This window comes from Haplochromis burtoni, unplaced genomic scaffold, assembly GCF_018398535.1.
Source record: "Haplochromis burtoni strain Fernald_Lab_line unplaced genomic scaffold, NCSU_Asbu1 Contig_4, whole genome shotgun sequence".
NCBI lineage: Eukaryota > Metazoa > Chordata > Actinopteri > Cichliformes > Cichlidae > Haplochromis > Haplochromis burtoni.
This window is the reverse complement of record NW_024582365.1, coordinates 2694682-2714015: the sequence shown is the minus strand read 5'-3', so window position 1 is coordinate 2714015 and position 19334 is coordinate 2694682. Positions and strand designations below refer to the sequence as shown.

Genomic DNA, 19334 nt, shown 5'->3' with positions numbered 1-19334 from the left:
GACTTCTTGCAATCAGTGCATCAGATTAAAAGCAAGTATTTCAACTGCTTTTCTTCATGTGTTACACATTGTGATTGACTTAACAGCACATAAAGGCAACACCAGTTACATTTAGATCCATGATTTGTTGGAGAACGACACAAACATTCTAGTTTTACTTTTGTACACCTCAATGGTGGACTGAATTTGTATTTTATAGCTTTTCACTACAATTTTAAACACAAGGTCCAAGGAGATGTCAGTGCAAGTGACACAACATCTAACCAAGTCAAGAAAACTCTTGATAAGGTGCGTGTATCATTATTAATATATGCAATCGTTAGATGCCTTCATGAATGGAAATGCAAAGAGTTTACAACAAGATGCAAACCCAAGAACAAGAAGAGGAAATTAGACCTGTCCAGGAATCACCTAAAAGAGCCTGCTGAGAAAATCTTAGGAGATGAATGAATGAAGATTACCTTGTGCCAAAATGATGGGAATAGAAAGGTACGCATAAGGAGAGAAACAACTCCTAATCCAAAGCAAATCACGTCATCGGACACACATGATTGAAGCAATTTTATGGCATGGGCATGTATGGTTGCCAGTGAAACCAGGTCACTGGTGTTTACTGATGATGTGACTCCTGATAGAAGCAGAAGGATGAATTCTTCAGTATACAGGGCTACACTCTCTGCTCAGATCCAATCAAATGCTGCAAATGCTGCCAATCCCACAGAGCTTCACAGTGCAAATTGAGCCTCTGAAAATGAGGGACTACATATTCTTTTTTAAATTCTCTACTTCCTAAACCATTCATGCAAACTCAGTCACATTTTTATGGTTCTATCCACCATTTGTTCCAGCCTACATTTTTAGAAACCATTCAAATGAGACTTAACAACTCATTTGGTCTTAAAATGTGGACCCTGGGTGATGAGGTACAACAAATTAGTCTCTATAATGAGCCCCTTACCTTTGACAAGATGCAAAAAGAGCAATACATTTTATCTTTATGTTTAAAGGGTTCATCAGTCAGCACAAGAAAGTATACCTTAAACTCCCTTCAGTATACATCATTAGCAAAACGAGCCACACCGTATCATTTTTAACTGCTGCCTGAGTCATAGCCGCCCTTCCCCCCTTAGATCCCCAGCAAAGAAGCAGCAGTGGGTCAGCAGAAGCAATAGCAGACCCAGGGGCAAGCATCATTATAACATGGCTGTGGTAATTAGAAGGACCACTCAACCATTTGCTAAACTGAAGTAATGTGCCTTATCTGCTCTAAAAGGAAGTGAGGATAAGGTTCACACAGGCTCATTTCCAAAAACACAAAACACACCACACTCAGCTTGTCATGGAGGTGTAGCTGGTTACAACTAACATTAACTCATGATTCACTATTAGCAAACACTTTAGCCAGAAGCAGTTACATTTGCTTCTGGCTAAAGTGAATAAAGTTTTCTGACTTTATGATCTATACCCTGCTGATACAGTTTTATGAGACATAAATGTGCCTATTTTTGTAAAACTGAAAGGAGGAATTGTGTTTCAACAGTGTGACAGGTCAGAGTTTATAACAGCACAGTCTATAGATAGACTGAGTTGAGCGTGGCTTTAATGGGATTTTATTACAATCCGAGTATGCTACAGAGGTGGTTAAACAGCAAACCTTTGTGAGGCAGACTGAAAGGCCTCTTTCATAAGACTTAATTGGGAAACATTTAGACTCAGTTAACTTCCCATACAAATTAATACAACCTGACCCCGTCTCCATCCTGTGTCAGCCTTCAGCCAATCACACGGCCACGCAAATCAAACTATACCAGCTGCACTAAATCTAATACTGATAGTGTGTGGCAACAGTGCACAGTAAATTAAAGGAGATCAAGAAAAAAAATACCTCCCATAGTTAAGAATATAGACACATGAAGAGGAAGCGTTGTTTGGAAAGGACATCCTGAGAAAGGTCTGATGCAACATAAGCTAGAGGGAAAAGTTTCGAAAGACTCTCTTCTTCAAAACAAGCTTACCGAGAAGGGCTTGAAACAGCTGGCTGCCCAAGATGGAAGACACTTTGCCCACGCTGGTCTTCAAGGCCTGTTCCTCTGGACTGGTCAGGTTGGACTGGTACTGCTTGAGCAGCCTTACTGCCCTAGCTGTGTCTGCCTCACAAAATAAATACATGTCTCAGAACAACAGCAGCAGCAAAGCTACACAGAGACAGGGGAAATGAAATAACAGTGTTATGAACCTGTATCCCATTTGAGAGGCTAGAAAAAGACATTCGTGGAGTTGCAATTTTCAAAAATGTCAGCAATTAATCAGTTCATACAAAAATTCCAGACTACTCTAAACTTACCTCTTTATTTTAGCTCTAATTAAACTATTATTAAATGTAAATACATGTAGCCAACAATACTGCTACTACTGCTTTTCTTTGCACAGAGACACACTGTTATAAGAATTTAAATAAATAATAAAATACGGAAGATTTCTCCTTTTTTTAAACTAAACGCATCACTGCTGCTGCCTGTTATAGTCTCCTGCAGAGCACTTTAAAGGCATTTCTCTCTTTCCCATCAGGACTGTGCAGCTGGTTGTTGAACCCGGTGGGTGGTGAGGAGCACAGAATGCAGAGTTGATGCACATCACGAAGGTAAATCTACTACTTCACAGTTTCCTACCTAATCCTGAACATTATGATCGAGTAGGAGAATAACATCTCAGAAAACAACAACAACAACAACAACAACAACAACAATAATAATAGCAACAGCACGGAAGCTGACAATTTCCACTTACTCTTAACTTTCTCATTCCCTGAGGGCTAAAACAACAGTCTGGTTTCTCGAGGGGATTATAGCGGAGGTTCGTGGGACGTTGAAAAGCCGTGCAATAACTTTGATGGCGTAATAATGAGCTGGCATTAACCTAAAAACTTTAACTTTACCCGAGTATATAAGAAAAAAATGTGACACGTGGGAAAAAAAGATATAACGTTACATGAACGGTACTCACCATATTTATGCACCATCATGTGGCCGACTTGAAAAGTCACATAAGTTATAATTTCGGGGTGTTTTGAGGGTTTAAGAAGCAAGAATAATAACTGCGATAGTCTCGGATAATTTTATAACCGGGACTGTCGCTCCTTCCTCACAACAGATTTTCTTTTTTTAAATCCAGTCGCTGACACTCGCAGTCTGTCTGAAGTGTCGCTGCAGCGGTCCGCAGTGTGGTCCACACCCACTGACTGAGGTTAAGATGTGAAAAAGCAAAGACTGTTTACTTCATGTCAACTTTTCCAGAAGTTTTCTTTTTTGGGGGGGCAAAACGGCTCCAGAGCGTGACATGTTCACGTTCCTCCTCCCCTCTCTCACACACGCCTCGCCTCCGTGGAGAAGGCCCACCGGTCCGGCCATAGCGGGCCCATTCGCACTGTCAGTATTAACGCTTTAAACACTGACACCTGCAGATAGCTTCAGCACATGACATCACTAGTAATGATCAGCGTGTTACTTATTAAGCCGTTTTTGTCTCTCGTTGCATGTTTATCTGGTAAGTCGCCTGTTTCTTGATTTTTTTGTAGTTGGTGACATCTTGTGGTGCGATAAGGTGGTGCTGGGAGTCCGTCATTAAAGGAAAAGTACACTATGCAGACGTGTTTTGGACATGTGCAGAGAAGAGATATTCAGGGTGCGGAAAATAGAGCTACTGGGCAGGTGGAAAACAGGAAGACCTCAGAGAAACATTTCAACTGTACAAAATATAATCTATTGATCAGATTCAGTCACGTTAGAAAGAAAGTACACCAGCTGTCAGCTCTATGGCTTTACATGTCAGGACATAATAGAAATGATCCATTTTTTAAATTAGGTGGACAGACCCTAGGACATGCTACACTGTCATTATTTAATGAAAAAAAAAACTGCTTGAGATAAAACACTGAAGCATTATATCTGACTTTATCAGTCTCTTGCAGCATGGTGGGAAACGTTAGAGATGGGTTCATTCGGCAGCTCTCTTAAGTTCCCGTCGCAGCATTTCAGTCAGGTTTAGGTTCGAACTTTAACTGGGCCTCTGAAACACTTTTGCTTTTCTTTTTCAGATATTCTGTTGTAGATTTGCTGCTATGCTTGTGATCATTACCCTGTTGCGTGACCCAGTTTTGGCCCAGCTTTAGCTGTCAGACACATTGATGTATATAGGAATTTATGGTCCACTCAATGACTACAAGCAGCTCAGGTCTTGGGCTACAAAATAAACTCAAATTATCACCCATCCACCACCGTGCTTGACAGTTGGTATGAGGTGTACGCTGGTTTTCATCAAACATGGACCTGTGTGCATTGTGGCCAATCATCTCCACTTTGGCCTGATCTGTCCAAAGGTGATTGTTCGCAGTGTCTTTTGTTTTTTTAGATGCAAATTTACAGATCTAAGTCCTGCTAACATGTTCTTTGTACATAATCAAGTCTTTCCCGTGCCAGCCCTTGCAAACAAGCCATACTTGTTCATTACTGTCACAAACTTTAACATGCTGAGGCCTGTAAAGTCTGAGATGGAGCTGGTATGAAGCACCTCCGTTATATAAACAGTTCATTCTTAATGCTCCAGCCACAACTATCTGTGTCCAACTTTAACAGCTTTTCTAATGTGCTGATTTTATTAAATATAAATCACAGTTGTTAAAACGATTTTTTCGATATGTCATCTGTTTATTCAAAATTAAAATTTTTACCTTCGTGTTCAGTAGATGCGGAAATAAAGCGACACAAGTTACCATAAAAAATATAGTTTTATTAACGTTGGCTCAGATTACAAATGTTTATTTAATGCAGTAGTTTGTTTTTTTTTACTCATTGGATACAAATCAATGTAATAAAATGCAAAATGTAATTCAGATCTACACACCATGTCATATAGTTTCATCAAACTGTCAGTAGTAGCAAAAGAACAAACAAGTATTTAAAAAAACAACGAAAGATAAACCTGTGTAACTAGATTTCTCTCTCATTGTCAAACACACACACCCCCACACACCAAAACTGTGTATACTGGCATCATACTGATATGTAAAAAAAACAACAACAACATTATGGCCTGCATAATTTTATAAAACAGTGCGTGTCAGTTCACATTAACTTGCTGTCCTCCCGATTTAGGTCCAAACCCCGGTGTTAGTGCAGAAAAGGCTGCGATTGTGAGCTTCAAGACTGAAACATCTGCAGCCGAAGGCTGTCAGGGTAGCCTGGTGAGGAAGACTTCCAGCTCATTGTCATTGCTCGGTCCATCTGTCACAACAAACAAGGGATACATTATTATGTGATCTGTTAACTGTTATGATATAGAACATTCAAGCTGTCAGGTTATGAAAATAACTTTTTTTTAAGCTATCATGTGATATACTTTCTATTTGCTTTTGATGGTTTTATAATGGTGCTTTCCTTTGTGTTTCACTTTCAGCAAAGCAAATGTTTGTTTTATAGGTTTGCCAATAAAGGGGAAGATAACCAGTGATCATCATTTTATTTTTTAAACTTAAATTTCAAATATTCAATGGCAAAAAACCCATGATATTGATACAGTACCTGCATTATGGCAAAGACTGTGTTTTGTCCTATGTGGAAGAGAGACATTGGTTAATCAGCTTGTTAACTTTCCTCCTCATTTTTATACAAATTTGTAGACTAAACCTCTGTTCTTACCAGTGAAAGAGTGCCATCATCACAAGAGCAGATGATATATCCACTAAAATCCATGTTATCAGGTATGTAGAGCGTGGCTGAAACACAAGCATGTTCAAAGTGTGTCACAAATCCTGGGAAACACTGCGACGAAGATGTGAGCGCCACATCCAAAATCTTGAAATGATAATATTTCTTGCATCATAATGAAATAAACAGTAAAACGCCCAGCTACTGCATTGCTCACCATGACCCAGTCAGGGCGCTCCATTTCTTTTAGGAGGTGGCAGGCGTTGGTAGTGACAGAGCTGGCTCCTGCACACCACAGCATAGAGAACAGCCAGCGCTCATTAACCACGTACAGGTTCACTGTAATGTTTCGTTTGCGAAGGTCGCTGTCAAATACGAAGACAAGCACATCGTTTAGACGTGAACAAGAAGAATTTTGAGAGATTACAGAGCACTTAAAAGAAGCACGGAGAAATATGTGAAACTGTAAGACAGGTATCGATTGCTATGCATGTGCATATTGGTAAATGCATGGATGAGGTAGGAAAGTCAACTCTTGAAGTCTCTGGAGATGACTGGAGAACTGCATTAAAAACATCCAACATCTCTCATAGATCATAAATAAGATCTGGTGGCTATATCCTAGGATTCCCATTTGATACTTGAGCTACTCAGTGATAGCTTAAGCCTTAATCTTTGGAGCAGTGCCATCCTGGAAAAGTCCACTTCTACCCAGAATGCTTCAGCAGAGGATAAAAGTGATTACTCATTGACCCTTCCTTGTAAAAGTCTTTTGATGTATGACAAATGTGCACTTCTCAATATGGTGAAGCATGATTCATTTAACTGTATCGCTAATACCTGTCAACCAAAACCAATTAAATGCTTCGGTGACCATTTATCTTTGTGATTAGAGGTTTAAGCTCTGCAAACCTGCTGTAACATCACTCCCTTTGTAATTACAAACAGGCTGTTTTTGCAGAAACAGTCTGAACACGTCCTGCACAGGCGTTCTCAGTCACCTCTGACTCCTTGTATGTCAAACTAATGCCCAATCATTATATGCCACTCTTGCTCTCTTGTTACATAATCATATTTAAATGGAACTGCTCAGCATCTTTAGACATGATTGAATGTTAACTGTTACAATGCAGTGCACCCATGTGGAGGCACCCCCATTCACTGTGCTTCTCTGCTTATTTATTCAGCTTTCTCAAAACTCTTTAGATGAGTGCATACATGAGCGTAGACTGTGCATCAAATATGCAGAAAACTTTCCTATGCTTTTTTATGTATATATATATTTTGACACATGAAATGACAAAATGTGGTTGAGTGCAAGGATAAGGATAATGAGTTATGTACGCCCAGTCTGCACATTACAAATCCCTGATGACCCCTAATAAGTCACACATATTTGAGTAGTACTTATGCATTAATTGTGCCACCCAGGAATAGTTTCATTTTGCGAGACATGTAGCAAGGCCACGCCACGGTGAGTTTGTTTTGCACTCAGTGAAGCGCTTCAGCGACTTCTTAAAACATGTTGCTACACTGCATTTCATTCTTTAGGCCCCCTCCCTTTTATTTCCTATGGTTCTTTTGCTAAGCCATTGAACAGAACACCTGGGTTGGGACATTATTTGAATCTTGTATCCTGGAGGCCAATCCTACGCCCCTATATTAAGTGTCAGAGCTGTGTCTCAGCATGCTACACGCAGCTTTAATTAACACACTGCTGTGCATGGCCCCTGGCACCAACATGTACTGTAGATAATATTGAGATTTCTTACCCACCTATTTATTTCTTACCTGATGTTTTTTATTTTTATTTCGCTGTATTTCACATTTAGGTGGCTCCCGTTATTTTTTTCCAAATCCGTTTCATTTTCATAAACCTGGATAAAGTCTGGGGCCTGCTTCTTTACAACTTCTCGTTCTTTAGAAGGAAGCCAAAGAATCTATGAAAAGGAGAAAGAAAACTCTTAAAAATATGCTTGATTGTGAAATTCTTGAATCCCACAATTGATACAAGTGAGTAGACTTACCAGACTTTGAGGAATGCCAGACTTTAAGGTGGTCTTTACTGTGTCATTTGTGTCAATTTCTTCTGTTTCTTTATTTTTCAGGTCAAATATCACTGAGGTATTGTGCTGTGTTGCAAATTCAAGAAGCTTTTTCAAGGTGGGTATGGTCTGTGTCCTGGCTGTTTCTTTCTCCTCTTCTGAGAGCAGGGACACTGTGCTGTAAGGATCATTCTGCAAAGCCAGATAATTTCACATGTTTCTTTAGTCTGACACATGATAATACATAAACCTCTGCGGGCAAATGTGCGCTCACGCATAAATCAAAGCACAATTACTACCTTGAGGAATTGTTCTCCTGCGTTTAGAGTCTGTAATTGTTTGAAGGTCAGGTCAGTGCTCTTATTGAATGAGGAGCCGTTAAACTTGTCTTTAACATTTGTCGTTCTCAGCAAGAAGTCAGGTCCATGGTCATGCATCAAGAAAGGTTTTCTATTTCTACTAAATTTAAGCAAGAGTTAAACAAATTTTAGTGTCTGTGAAGTCAAAATAATCAGTTTTTCATATTTATCAGTGAAGAGAACAATAATAATGATGAAAATAATGTTCTAAAAATGTAATAATTAGTTATGTTTCCCAAGAACCAAACAGCATGCTTATAGAGATCACTGCTACATTTGAGGTGATTAGTAGAATGACATGCCCCCACTTGCAGGACTGTAATCCACGGTGATACATTTGTCTCATATTTGTGCGCATGAAAAACCGAACTAAAAGCAAAAAGACATTCCTCTTTCAAAAAAAGCAACTGTGAGTCCTCCTAAGCGTAAATCATTTTCATTGTACCTGAGCTGCACGTCCGTTTCAAAGGCTATCACGCCGCACTTGAGGCTTCTGTTGAACGACATGATGGTGTTCTCTGGGGCCAGCTGAACACAGGGAGGACAGATGGGTGAGACACACTGATGTGCTTAAGTGCCCTTCCTACCCCAAAGCGGTGTGAGCACAGACAACCCCCGTATGCAGTGTTAAATGGAGCTTATTATTGACCCAGCAGCAAAGCAAACTAACAAGGGCACAGTAGCGTGGCATATGAGGACGTCACATGACTGGACCTTTGCTCACACCTGAGCCAGGGACAGTCTACTTTTTTATATTTGACAATATATGAAAATGGATTGTACTTATATTAGCATTAAATATTTCTCAAAGAACTGAACTGCGTTTTTAAACGTTCTTTAAACTTGTTTTAATCAACTGAAAAACTTGAACATGACTGCAATCTGTCAACAATAGCAGCTCTATCCAAAGGTGTAATGTCACCACTGTATAATTATAATGTTTATTTGCAGGGTGGTGCCAAGTAAAACAAGACGCTCACCATCGGCGCGCCTCTGTGGCCGATAAGTTTTGGTTTTTCAGGTAGTTCCTGCACTTCTATTAGACAAGGAGAGTGGATGAGCAGGGGACACAGGAAGATGGCTGCTGAGACCACTAGAAACATCCCTGCAATGACCATCTTAGATCCTGGAATAAACACAAGTCAGACAATAATCTTTAAATATTTAAAATGCTCCAAGTGTGAATTTGTAAAGAAGCCTTTTTTATTTATTTCCCCCCTGCAGGAATTGACTTTTATTATATTTAAATATATAGATTTATAAATGTATATTTATACATTTGTATATCTTTCTTGTGTTTTGAACTAATGCTCATCATGCAGAATCAGTTTTCCAGTGACTGCCAGATGAACCTCAGCTTCAAAGTTCACCAGTACATTTGTTTCCAGTGTTAGCCCTGTAATTAGGTTTGATACAATAGTGTGTATATAAAAGGATGATGTAATTGCCTTTGAATCGTGTCTGTGTGTATGCCGAAACTAGGTCTGACACATACGTGTTTTGGCCAAGTGGAAGCGATGAAAGACAAACGGGCTTAGCAGAGTCAACGCTCCAACAGCACCAAACTGCAGGAAGGGAGCCGTGGCCTGCCAAGAGGTTGACACAGACATCAAACACATGTGATATTCTCACACCACTTAGAGCAATTTAAAAAAAAACAAACTAAAAAGCTTCTGTACTCTAACTCTACCTGGAGTAGAGTAAGAACTGTTGGCCATTCTTCCCTCCCCTTTATGCTTACTCCTGAAGCCAAAGCTGTGATGAATATTACACAAAAACAGAAAATGATCTGTGCAGGAAAAAGGGGGGAAAAAAGCAGAAAGCAAATATAAGATTAGACGATTTTAATAAAACTATAGACTGGACAGGTAAATGTTTGCATGCTTACCTTATGGAGCCAGTGTAAGTGGAGTTGCTCCGCTAAGGCAACTTGGATCAAGGCAAAGAGCTGTAATCATCGGAGAACATTTTAAAAATGGCGGCTTCTCATTCTTAGGTTTAATGATCTTTGAATGTGGAGCAAGATTTGGTTCCCCTGTGGGGTAAACGGACAAAACTGTATTCTTACCAGCAGCAGGATACAGTAGCTGGCCACCACTGCAGAAATGATCACCACTACCAGGAAGTAGTTTACCCACGTCTTCAGTGTCCTGAATATTACCCTGATAAGGGTGAAGCACATAGTTAAAAGAATGAAGGACATCAACAAAGACAAATAAATATTCAGTGTGTGTGTGTGTGTGTGTGTGTGTGTGTGTGTGTGTGTGTGTGTGTGATCACTCACTCATTAACATTCTGTTGGTCATTAGAGATGGCAAAACAAATATACAACCAGCACAGGGAAAGCAGAGACATCAAAGTGACAACTAAGAGCGACAACCATCTGCACTGAAATGAAAAGAAAAGGAGGAAAATTGATTACTGGTTTTCATTTTTGAAGCCTTAAAAAAAATTGTGTAGTTGTCCAGAGAGCTATCCCCGTGCGTGTCGATGTGTGCACAAATTCCAATAGAAGCTCAAAGTGAGACCAATGGAACAAATCCAACATTTTTTCATAATTGGTTGAGTGCTTTGCCCGCACTGTGTCGTGAGAACTCGGCGCAAACAACCCCAGCGCCCCCACCACCGCCTCCCAACCACCACCATCACCCCCAACAGCACACCTCAAGTGTCATTTCCCTCACAGATTTACAGAGCTCCTGCATCTTCCTATTCCCTTTCATATAAGTAGATAGCTTGTTAGGGCCTGTGAGTTTGTTTGTTTCTCTTGGCACATAAATGAATTTTTTCTTAATGCAATCACCACGTCGGTTATTGTGTTTATATTTCCTAACAATTTGTCAATGACTGTTTTGCAATAAAAGTATCAGGTTCACAAAGCAACAGTTCATAAAGCAGCATTTTATATTTCAGATTTCAGTCAGGCAAAATTTTAATCCCGGATTACTGGGATTTATAAAGGTTATGCTGAATGGAAATAAACCAAACAAAAAACCCTAAAAAATCAAATAAAACATGGTTGTTTAAACATTACACACTCCTGTAGAGAGATAAAGAAAAACTGACTTATCATAAGAAGAAAACAGATATTAAAACTACCTTTCTCCTTTGACTACTTGACTCCGTCCAGCGGCAGCTATAAAAGCCCCTGCTGAAGAACAGGCAGCACAAACAGACTTGAGACAACATTTCTCCTCCTCATCCACAAGTGTAGGAAATGCAGATCTGGTTTTGTGCTGTGTGGACACTGAAGAAGCTAATGCTTTTCTCTGGATGCAGTGACGAAGTTTGGGCTGATTGATCTCACCAATCCTGTGTGCTGGAGGGGAAAGAAAAAGACGACTGTGACAGAAAGCAAATGAGGGGGTGATGGGCAAACTTTCTTTGGGGTATTAAGGCAATCCCTGCTCAATAACCCCCCACCCTCCACCACCCCCTACTCCCACCCCTCAATAGAGCCTGTGTCTAAAATAGCAACTGGCTGCATTTACAATGGCCAACACCACGGGGTATTGAAAGTGGTGCACAGACCAGCCTGAGAGTGAAGTCAGACCATTGGACACAGTGACAGGCACAGCCATGCGCAGAGAGCGGGTGGAGGAAATAAAGTGAAGACGACAAATAGTTTACAAATGGAAAGAATGAAAAAGAAAATGACATAAACTATGACAGAAATGAAAATGGTTTCGATTGCCAGACACTTTTCCATTGACATGAAGTAAACTGTGAACGGGTCACAGCAAGATTGTTGTCAACGTGTTGGGGCTTATCATTCTACAGTTGTGTCAGGCTTTGGTCCCCTTGCTTGAAAGACATGGGAATTTACACACAATGTCACCCACTGAAACGCTGAACAATAAAGGTTTCTATTGTGCACAGCCAACTTTTCCTTGTTGAACTAGATCCCTGGAGTTTTGCCAAATATCTCTTCACCTGAATTGTTCATCTTGTTTTTACAAACAGGTACCAGATGACAAACACGTTCAAGGTGAGGGCACAATAAACTTTGAGTAGTAAAAATGAAACCTAAAAATTACTTATCATTCTTAATTATTCGGTAAAAGTAAATAGCACAGTGCAATCAGCATTAGGACGCAGTTGCCAACAAGAGCCTGTTTGGACAGGTCCACAGGTCTAATTGTGACATGGAAATGTAAGAAGGCTTGTTTCACTCCACAGACGCTTGCTTTACCAGGAAGTTATGAGCTAAATATTGAGCAATAACCGTAATATGTGACCAACCACGGCATCAGTTTGTGACAAGGTAACTAAAGAAACATAAAGGTCACTGAAAGTCACGGCTGAGTTAAAACATTGTCCTTTTCACGTCCCTGCCTAATATAGTAACTGGAAGCTATCGCTGTTTATCTTATGGTATTTTAATTGCTGCTCTAAACCTTCTACTAAGCCCCACTTCAGAGTACAAGGAAATCCTCTCATGGTGGATAAACCCCAAGAAATCCACAGCACACACTGCCACCTGTATTGTTTGGAAGATTTAATGATATCAGTCAGACACACCTTTCCAATTTGTTTAACCAACGTTTACACTGTTATAATGTAAACTGTAATTAGGCACACGAATGATGTGAGCATGCTCCATTAATAAAAAACTGATGAGGGGTGAAATTTTCAGGTAATTGTTTATAAAGATTTTTTTTTAACCCCACTAGATACAGATTAAGAAGAATATTAAAAAGAAACAAAGACTATGACTTATTGCTTTCACACTCTCACTGTCTATGAGCTGGCTCATCTTTCACGTAGGTTTTATTTCTTTTTTGGACAAAGATTTGTGCACTTCTTCCTTTATTAGTTATGCCATCAAGCTTGTCCTGCGCCCTTCATCATTTCTATTTCGATTTATATCCAGGAAAAAAGGCTAATAATGCAATTTTTATTAAGTCTGATTTATAAGCTCTCAGCAACCCAGTTCAACAGTAACGCAACCCAGGAACCAAATTTTGGCAGAAGTTATGAATAAGACGCATATAGATTTAAACATAGGTCAGCCAGTTGTGCAATCTTGAACTGCTCAAAAACAAGAACACTTGAAAAATGTTAAAACTGATTTTCATTTGGTTTCCACTGACATCATTTTGTTTTCAGCTTGAATATTTCATTCATCAGATTTGATGTGTGATTTTAATGCCCCCTTAATTATATATTTTTCTATCTCCTTTTAGTCTTGCGTTTTCATTTTATTACTCGCATCTTGGAAAAGGTGCTGTTTAAAATGCTTTGATATTATTTGATATTTCCCATGTCTCTCACACAGTATGGGAATAATGTTGGATGGTCCCAACTGTTCCGTTCATCTTGCTGGTTTTCAGTGTTCTTCACTGTGAAGTGTCACAATCATAGACTGTGTATTATTATTTTTGGCTGACGTTAAGTCTGACAGATAAGCAAATAACAAACCTGACAATTGCCAAAGAGGGAATCAAATAAATACTAGAAATATAATCAGAAATCACAGGGGAATACACGGATGACATGATGAGAAAAGAAGGCTGATGCGGGAGAGACAGGTGACGGCAATCAGACAATCAGGACGGGGAAGTGAAACTCAAAAATTAGAGATACTGGCAAAGGAACGCAGTAACAGATAACTGAGGAAACAGCACAAAATAGTAAAATTCACAAAAACGAATCTAGGATTACAATATAGTACACACACACACACACAAACTAAAGCATGACTCACAATGGTGCGGGGAGAAAACAGACAACCAAAGCTCCTCAGAGGAACAACAGGGGAAACCGAGGATAAAGGGATAGGGGAATATGCTGACAAAAAGACTGAACAATAAACCCCGGAAAGACAAACTCAGACTTCATTATATTAGCTGAGTGCTCGCAAACTAAAACAAGACAAAAGAGTCAGGTGCATGCCACTACACAAGGAGAAATCTATGTTTGTGGTGGCTTAATGAAACCGTAGAGCTGATGCTAAGTCAATGATTTCAAGATGACTCAACAGGGAAAATGATTTAGCTTGAGTCTGTGTGGTCCACGGGGCTTTGTTCATAACCTCTGTCATCCTTTGAATCCGGAGGGGAAAACAATTATATATTCAATCACTTCCCTGCGCACTGATTTACACGAATAAGGCGCTTGTTGTTTTTAAAACATCTATCTATCAGGACACTAATTTAAAATGATGCAAAATTTGATCTGATCCTATTACCCTGCTGTTGTCTCCATGTAAATATTCTTCCAAAATTAACCTAGATATCAACGAGTTATACACCTGTCCATGAAGGTTTGGGTGGATGCTGACAGAAGTGCTTGACCATGCGTCCTATTGAACACATGCCTATTTCGTGTTCAACATCTTCTGGATTGATGGAATAAACAGTTTGTATAAATCCAAGTTCACACATCTGTAGTGATAGTATGTAGTCAGAAGTTGTGTGAACCACTGTAGTTACATTTGCACTGCATCTTGTGCTCGCTTGGATCTGTAGCGCTTGCTCACATTTGCCAGCGCTTTACTCCAGCAGCTTATTGCATTCTGTACACAACACTTCTGAACACTAGAAAGTTTGCATAATACATACTATGTACCTGTGCAGGTAATGTCTTATATATTTCTCAGATCGGAGAAGTGTGTGAGCAAATTTAATTTTAAAACGTTGTTCGGAATAAAGACCAGTCTCTCTGTCTGTCTGCCGCAATGAAACCCATGCGGTAAGCTTCCCGACAAATTAAAAACGACTCACCAGTCAATCTAGGTCATGGAGATCTTCGCACGCCGCGAACTGGCAAAGACGCACCGGTCTTGGAAAAGACCCTCTGTCGCCACCCTCTCTTTCCACCATCCCTTTTACTTGCCGTGAGTCTGTGGGCTGAATGTAAATGGGGTTCATGAATAGGGACGGGCAAGGGGTGTACCGTCAAAGTGAGGAAAGATAGTGTGAAAGAATACCTACACAGCGATTTGGCGTCCGCGCCGCGTGTGGCCACGCCTCATCCAGTTTCTGATTATGATTTTTCTAGGTACCCAGAAAAAAAAAAAAAAAAAAGATAATACTAACCGACATAATATATTTAAATAGTCCTCAGATAATTTATATTTGAATATATGTGAATTACCTTTTGTGTTTCATCATCTGCTCCTATTGTAAACGAGGCTATTTCCAGTAAACTCTCACTGCTGTACCTGAAGCAGCCCGGAGCTTCCTCACATACAGGTGACAAGTGGCTTTAGATTGTTTTTTATGATAATGTCGTTACTTTTATATGGGCCTAATCGACAAATCTTATAAAGGGGTAAAATAAGTATCTAGTTGGTCAGCTGCAACATCATCTTTATTTATGTATGGATGCATCAGCAGTTTCTGTATAATGCGCAGATATACAAGATCCATGCGTGATTCTGAAAGAGGCTATCTGATGCCAGATTATTTTCGATTCTTCTTATCTATTCATCAACACGCTCTAGTTTCTGAGTCAATGAGTGAGTTATTGCCATTTGTCAGAATCAGTGGACTGTACTTAAAATGGCATGTGTGACATTTTGAATGCTTGCTGTACCAGACTCTCTTTTTTCTAAGGATTCCTTGCTATGTCCAGCTGAATAGTGTTCAGATGCTGATTTCAAGAACACATGCCCCCCCCCTTTTTTTAAAGAAAAAAATTGTTTGAATGTAATAAAAAGAAGAACATTTGCATTTTTACTGCATAAACTCACACAGAACAGAAAGATATGCGAGTTCAACTGTCAGTAAAAAAAGGGGAGAGGTGAAACGACACATAACTGGGTTCAGTATGTAGTAAGGGCATCATGCTGTGCAAGTTTGCCCATAGATTCTCACCACCTCATACATAATGCTCTCACTTACGTTCTAACAGAAGAAGAACCATCCTCTTCATTCATGTGCATCTTTCTATATATCTTTCTTTCATCAACCACACTCCTACATGTGTTAATCCTTCCTCCTCCTTATTGTCCCTGTAAAATATTTAACTGGGTGAGCGCGTACGTGTCAAGCTCAATAAATATGTTTTACCTGATGTTTATACCTGCGAAATAACTGGACGGCATGTGGGTGATGTGGGAAATTCCACCCCTCCTCATGGTAGTTTTACCTGGAACACAAACATATGAGTTTAGCAGACTTTACTCCTGTTGTGGAAAAATAAAGTCACCATTGAAAGCCAAGCCTGTAGAAAAGCAGCAACACAGCATGAACAGTATTCATTCCAGCTCTGATACAAAATATGTGCACCTTGTGTACTTGGGTGTAGATACAGTGTTTCTGTGAGGCCGTATGCTGTCATGACCTCTTGTGCCACCTTACCGATCAGCTGGTCATGCTTCTTTTTGTATCTTTTCATGGATACCCTTGGTACAAGAAAGCTGCTTTAATATGAGCATGAAACTGGAAGCATTACAATGACCACTCCTTATCCATGTCGTTTGTGTACAGCTTGGCAATTCTTTTATGATTTGATGGAATATTCTGCACCTCACGACTTACGCAACAAACTAATTCTAATATAATTTTGGAGAATATAACAATTTATCTTATAAAAAAGATTTTATTTAAATATTTTTAAAGACAAAATCAAATTGTAGACACATGTGCCATTAAGAATGATTCATGTGCTTTTAGTTGTGCAAGAGTAACAAAATCCTGTCAACTATGATGTAGTGTTTTGACAACTTCAACGATCATTTGAGAATTAGTCAAACTGAAAAAACCTGTACTGGATCAGTATTTCTACATCCTGGTGTACCTTTTCTTAAGTGAAAATCAGAATAGCTGAGTTTTACAGCAGTGTTAGAACGAAGTCACGCAGGCATAATGTACTCTGATGGTAAATGGAAAGGACACCCCTCACTGTAACTTGTAAGGGTTTACACATTTGGGCATAAAATTTAAATGTGTGGTCTTTAGTTGGTCCTAAAATTAGATAAGCATAACCTCAGATAATCAACAAAACGTGATGTTTACTCTGTGTTATCACTTATTTAACAAAAACTTGGTCAAAATGCAAGAAGCAGCGTGTGAAAAACTCAGCATGCCCTAACTGCTTTCACAGGAATCGAGACTTAAAATAGCTGCCAGGTGCTGCTAATCAAACACACTTGATTTATTGATCTTCGTAAAAATCTAAGCATCTCTATAAAACAGAGGTTTTGGCAGTTTGCTGGTATGGAGCCTCCAGGTGTGTGTTAACACAATGTCAAGATGAAAAGACATCAGTGACGATCTTGCAAAGGAAATTCCTGCTCAGTCTGGGAACGGTTACGAGGTCATTTCCAAATAATTTGAAGCCCATCATTCTATAGTGAGAAAGATTATTCAGGGGTGAAAAACATTCTAGACGGCTGCTAATCGTCCCAGGACTTGACGTCTGACTAATTCCACCTGAAATCCAGACAGTGCGGTACTCAGAAACTGTAATAAAACCTGGACGCTATAGGCCTCAGTAAGCAAGGTAAGCAAGGATTATTTTTTTGGGGGGGGATCTCCAGGAGAAAGTCTCTTCATTCTACAAAAACCAAAAACCTAAAACATGGTTGCAGGGCTCAAGTTCTCAAATTTGCATTTGATGAAACCACATGGCTTCTTGAACAATGTCCTTTGAAGAGATGAGACCAAAGAGATGCTTAGCTATAATCCTCAGCACCACTTTTGTGTGTGGACCTCGTACTTAGTTTTTCACGCACTGCTTCTACACATTGGTTTAGTTCTCTCTTAAATAAACAATGACACACTATAACAGATCCTTTGTTGTTGCTCATCTCCCATTGTATTTACCTAATCTGAAGACCTTGGTAGGAATGATTTTGATTATGTCCTGATATATAAAAGTTTAGAATTGACAGAAGGTGGAGTTTCTTTTTTCTTTTTCTTTTTTACTATGACTTTATTTAATGTTACTTTGGTTATAATAGTACTCAAGCAGTGCTCCAGCAGCAATGGAACTCTTGAAAGCGGTTTCGGTATGCTGACATATTTAAAAGACAAAAAAGAAAAGAACAAAAAAAAACTTGCCATAGTTTTGTTTATCTATCTTGCAAAGTTTCTGTGTTTTCATTCCAATCTGTCAACACGTGTTTCATTTCATTTAATTGCAATGTCCAACTTGCAGAGACCTGAAGCCTTCTTAAACCGTCTCAGTGAACAGTAAACATTGTGCATGATTTACTATCGTCAAAGTCATGTCTGAGTGCTGAAACCATTGTTAATCTACAATAATAAAAAAATTGTTCATGCTTCACTATTTGACTGAAGATAATAAATGCAGTTACAGAGTATGCACTATAAAGCTTTAGCATAATGGAGCCCATATCACGCGTCAAGTTTCTGCAAAGCAGCTTCACACAAACTTTCACACAAAGTGGGTGCATTTCGCAACACACATTTTTCACTTGGTTTTTTTTTTCTGCTCAAGTTAGAAAGAAATGCAAACATATGCAACTGTAGTCACAGTTCACATTTAGAATGTGTGTGATCTTAATTTCTGATTATTTTTTCCCCACATAAGATTATATGTAAGAATATGACTATCCAGACACGGGACACGGGGACATAAATGATGAGCAAACATAATATATATGTCTGTGTAGGTTCTCAGTCATCCATGTCATGGCAGTCTTAAAAGTTTGGCTGATAGGATGATGCATATGATCACTAGTAGGTCAACTACCCCCACAGGGTCAACCACCACTAGGGGTAAAATACCTGAGACTCTCCACCTTTTAGAACTGAAGAAGGCCCTTGGAGGAGAGGTGAAACTTCTTTTTTCAAGCTCTTAACACCACAATGAATACAGAAGTTTTTGCTGCAATGATAATTATGAAACTGCAAACTTTTTTTTGGTCAGACTGCAAGATATCACCGAGGTGTTTTACTTCCCGGTTGATTTTACAGCTAGCCGCCATTAAGATCTCCATCTGCAAGAGCTTTCAGGAGGTCAATATGCTGCAAAACGTGAGCACTTGTAGGATAAAATGTGAGAGTATGTAGATTTTCTTTTTTACCTTGTAATTTTTTTCACACACGTTTTTTTAAAAAAAAACTTGCAATGGCAGTAAATATTACAAAAAACTTGTCATGTAAATTTTTACTCATTATTCACTTTTTTAAAATTACTTACAACTTCAACTCTGTGATTAGGACCTCTGTAATCAGTGAATAAAACTGTTCAATTGCGCCCTCTCGAGTCACAAATACACGAATTTACGCGCTTTGACTTTTGTAGCTGTTCAA

General features: G+C 39.2%; 2 protein-coding genes across 6 annotated transcripts in view; both read right to left on the bottom strand.

The window, feature by feature from the left end:
• The window catches only part of dlg3 (discs, large homolog 3 (Drosophila)), an 80734-nt gene extending 77329 nt beyond the window's left edge, over window positions 1–3405 (bottom strand). The window contains exons 1-2 of one of the 3 annotated variants that reach the window (XM_014334314.2): window positions 3004–3405; window positions 2016–2151 (exon numbers count right to left, since the gene is read on the bottom strand). In XM_014334314.2, the coding sequence (XP_014189800.1) occupies window positions 2016–2151; window positions 3004–3006 (139 nt within the window). In that variant the 5' untranslated portion in view covers window positions 3007–3405. The remainder of the gene's footprint in view (window positions 1–2015; window positions 2152–3003) is intronic. The other 2 variants (XM_014334310.2, XM_042221100.1) reach the window with 2 other exon arrangements.
• A 1353-nt stretch (window positions 3406–4758) lies between these two features.
• On the bottom strand, window positions 4759–15059 carry gdpd2 (glycerophosphodiester phosphodiesterase domain containing 2). 3 transcript variants are annotated; one of them, XM_005913250.3, is made up of 17 exons: window positions 15042–15059; window positions 14832–14957; window positions 11206–11425; window positions 10391–10494; window positions 10175–10268; window positions 9995–10054; window positions 9797–9895; window positions 9602–9692; window positions 9087–9232; window positions 8552–8634; window positions 8047–8206; window positions 7730–7939; window positions 7494–7642; window positions 5920–6067; window positions 5694–5770; window positions 5577–5605; window positions 4762–5279 (listed from the first exon to the last, which is right to left on the bottom strand). In XM_005913250.3, the coding sequence occupies exons 3-17, from the start codon at window positions 11293–11295 to the stop codon at window positions 5227–5229; spliced, it is 1593 nt and encodes a 530-aa protein (XP_005913312.1). In that variant the 5' UTR covers window positions 11296–11425; window positions 14832–14957; window positions 15042–15059; the 3' UTR covers window positions 4762–5226. The 3 variants fall into 3 exon arrangements, with proteins under 3 accessions (XP_014189789.1, XP_005913312.1, XP_014189781.1); XM_014334303.2 differs by lacking the exon at window positions 15042–15059 and having other exon boundaries at window positions 4759–5279; window positions 8047–8203; window positions 14832–15029; XM_014334295.2 differs by lacking the exon at window positions 15042–15059 and having other exon boundaries at window positions 14832–15029.
• Between the last annotated feature and the right edge of the window lie 4275 nt (window positions 15060–19334).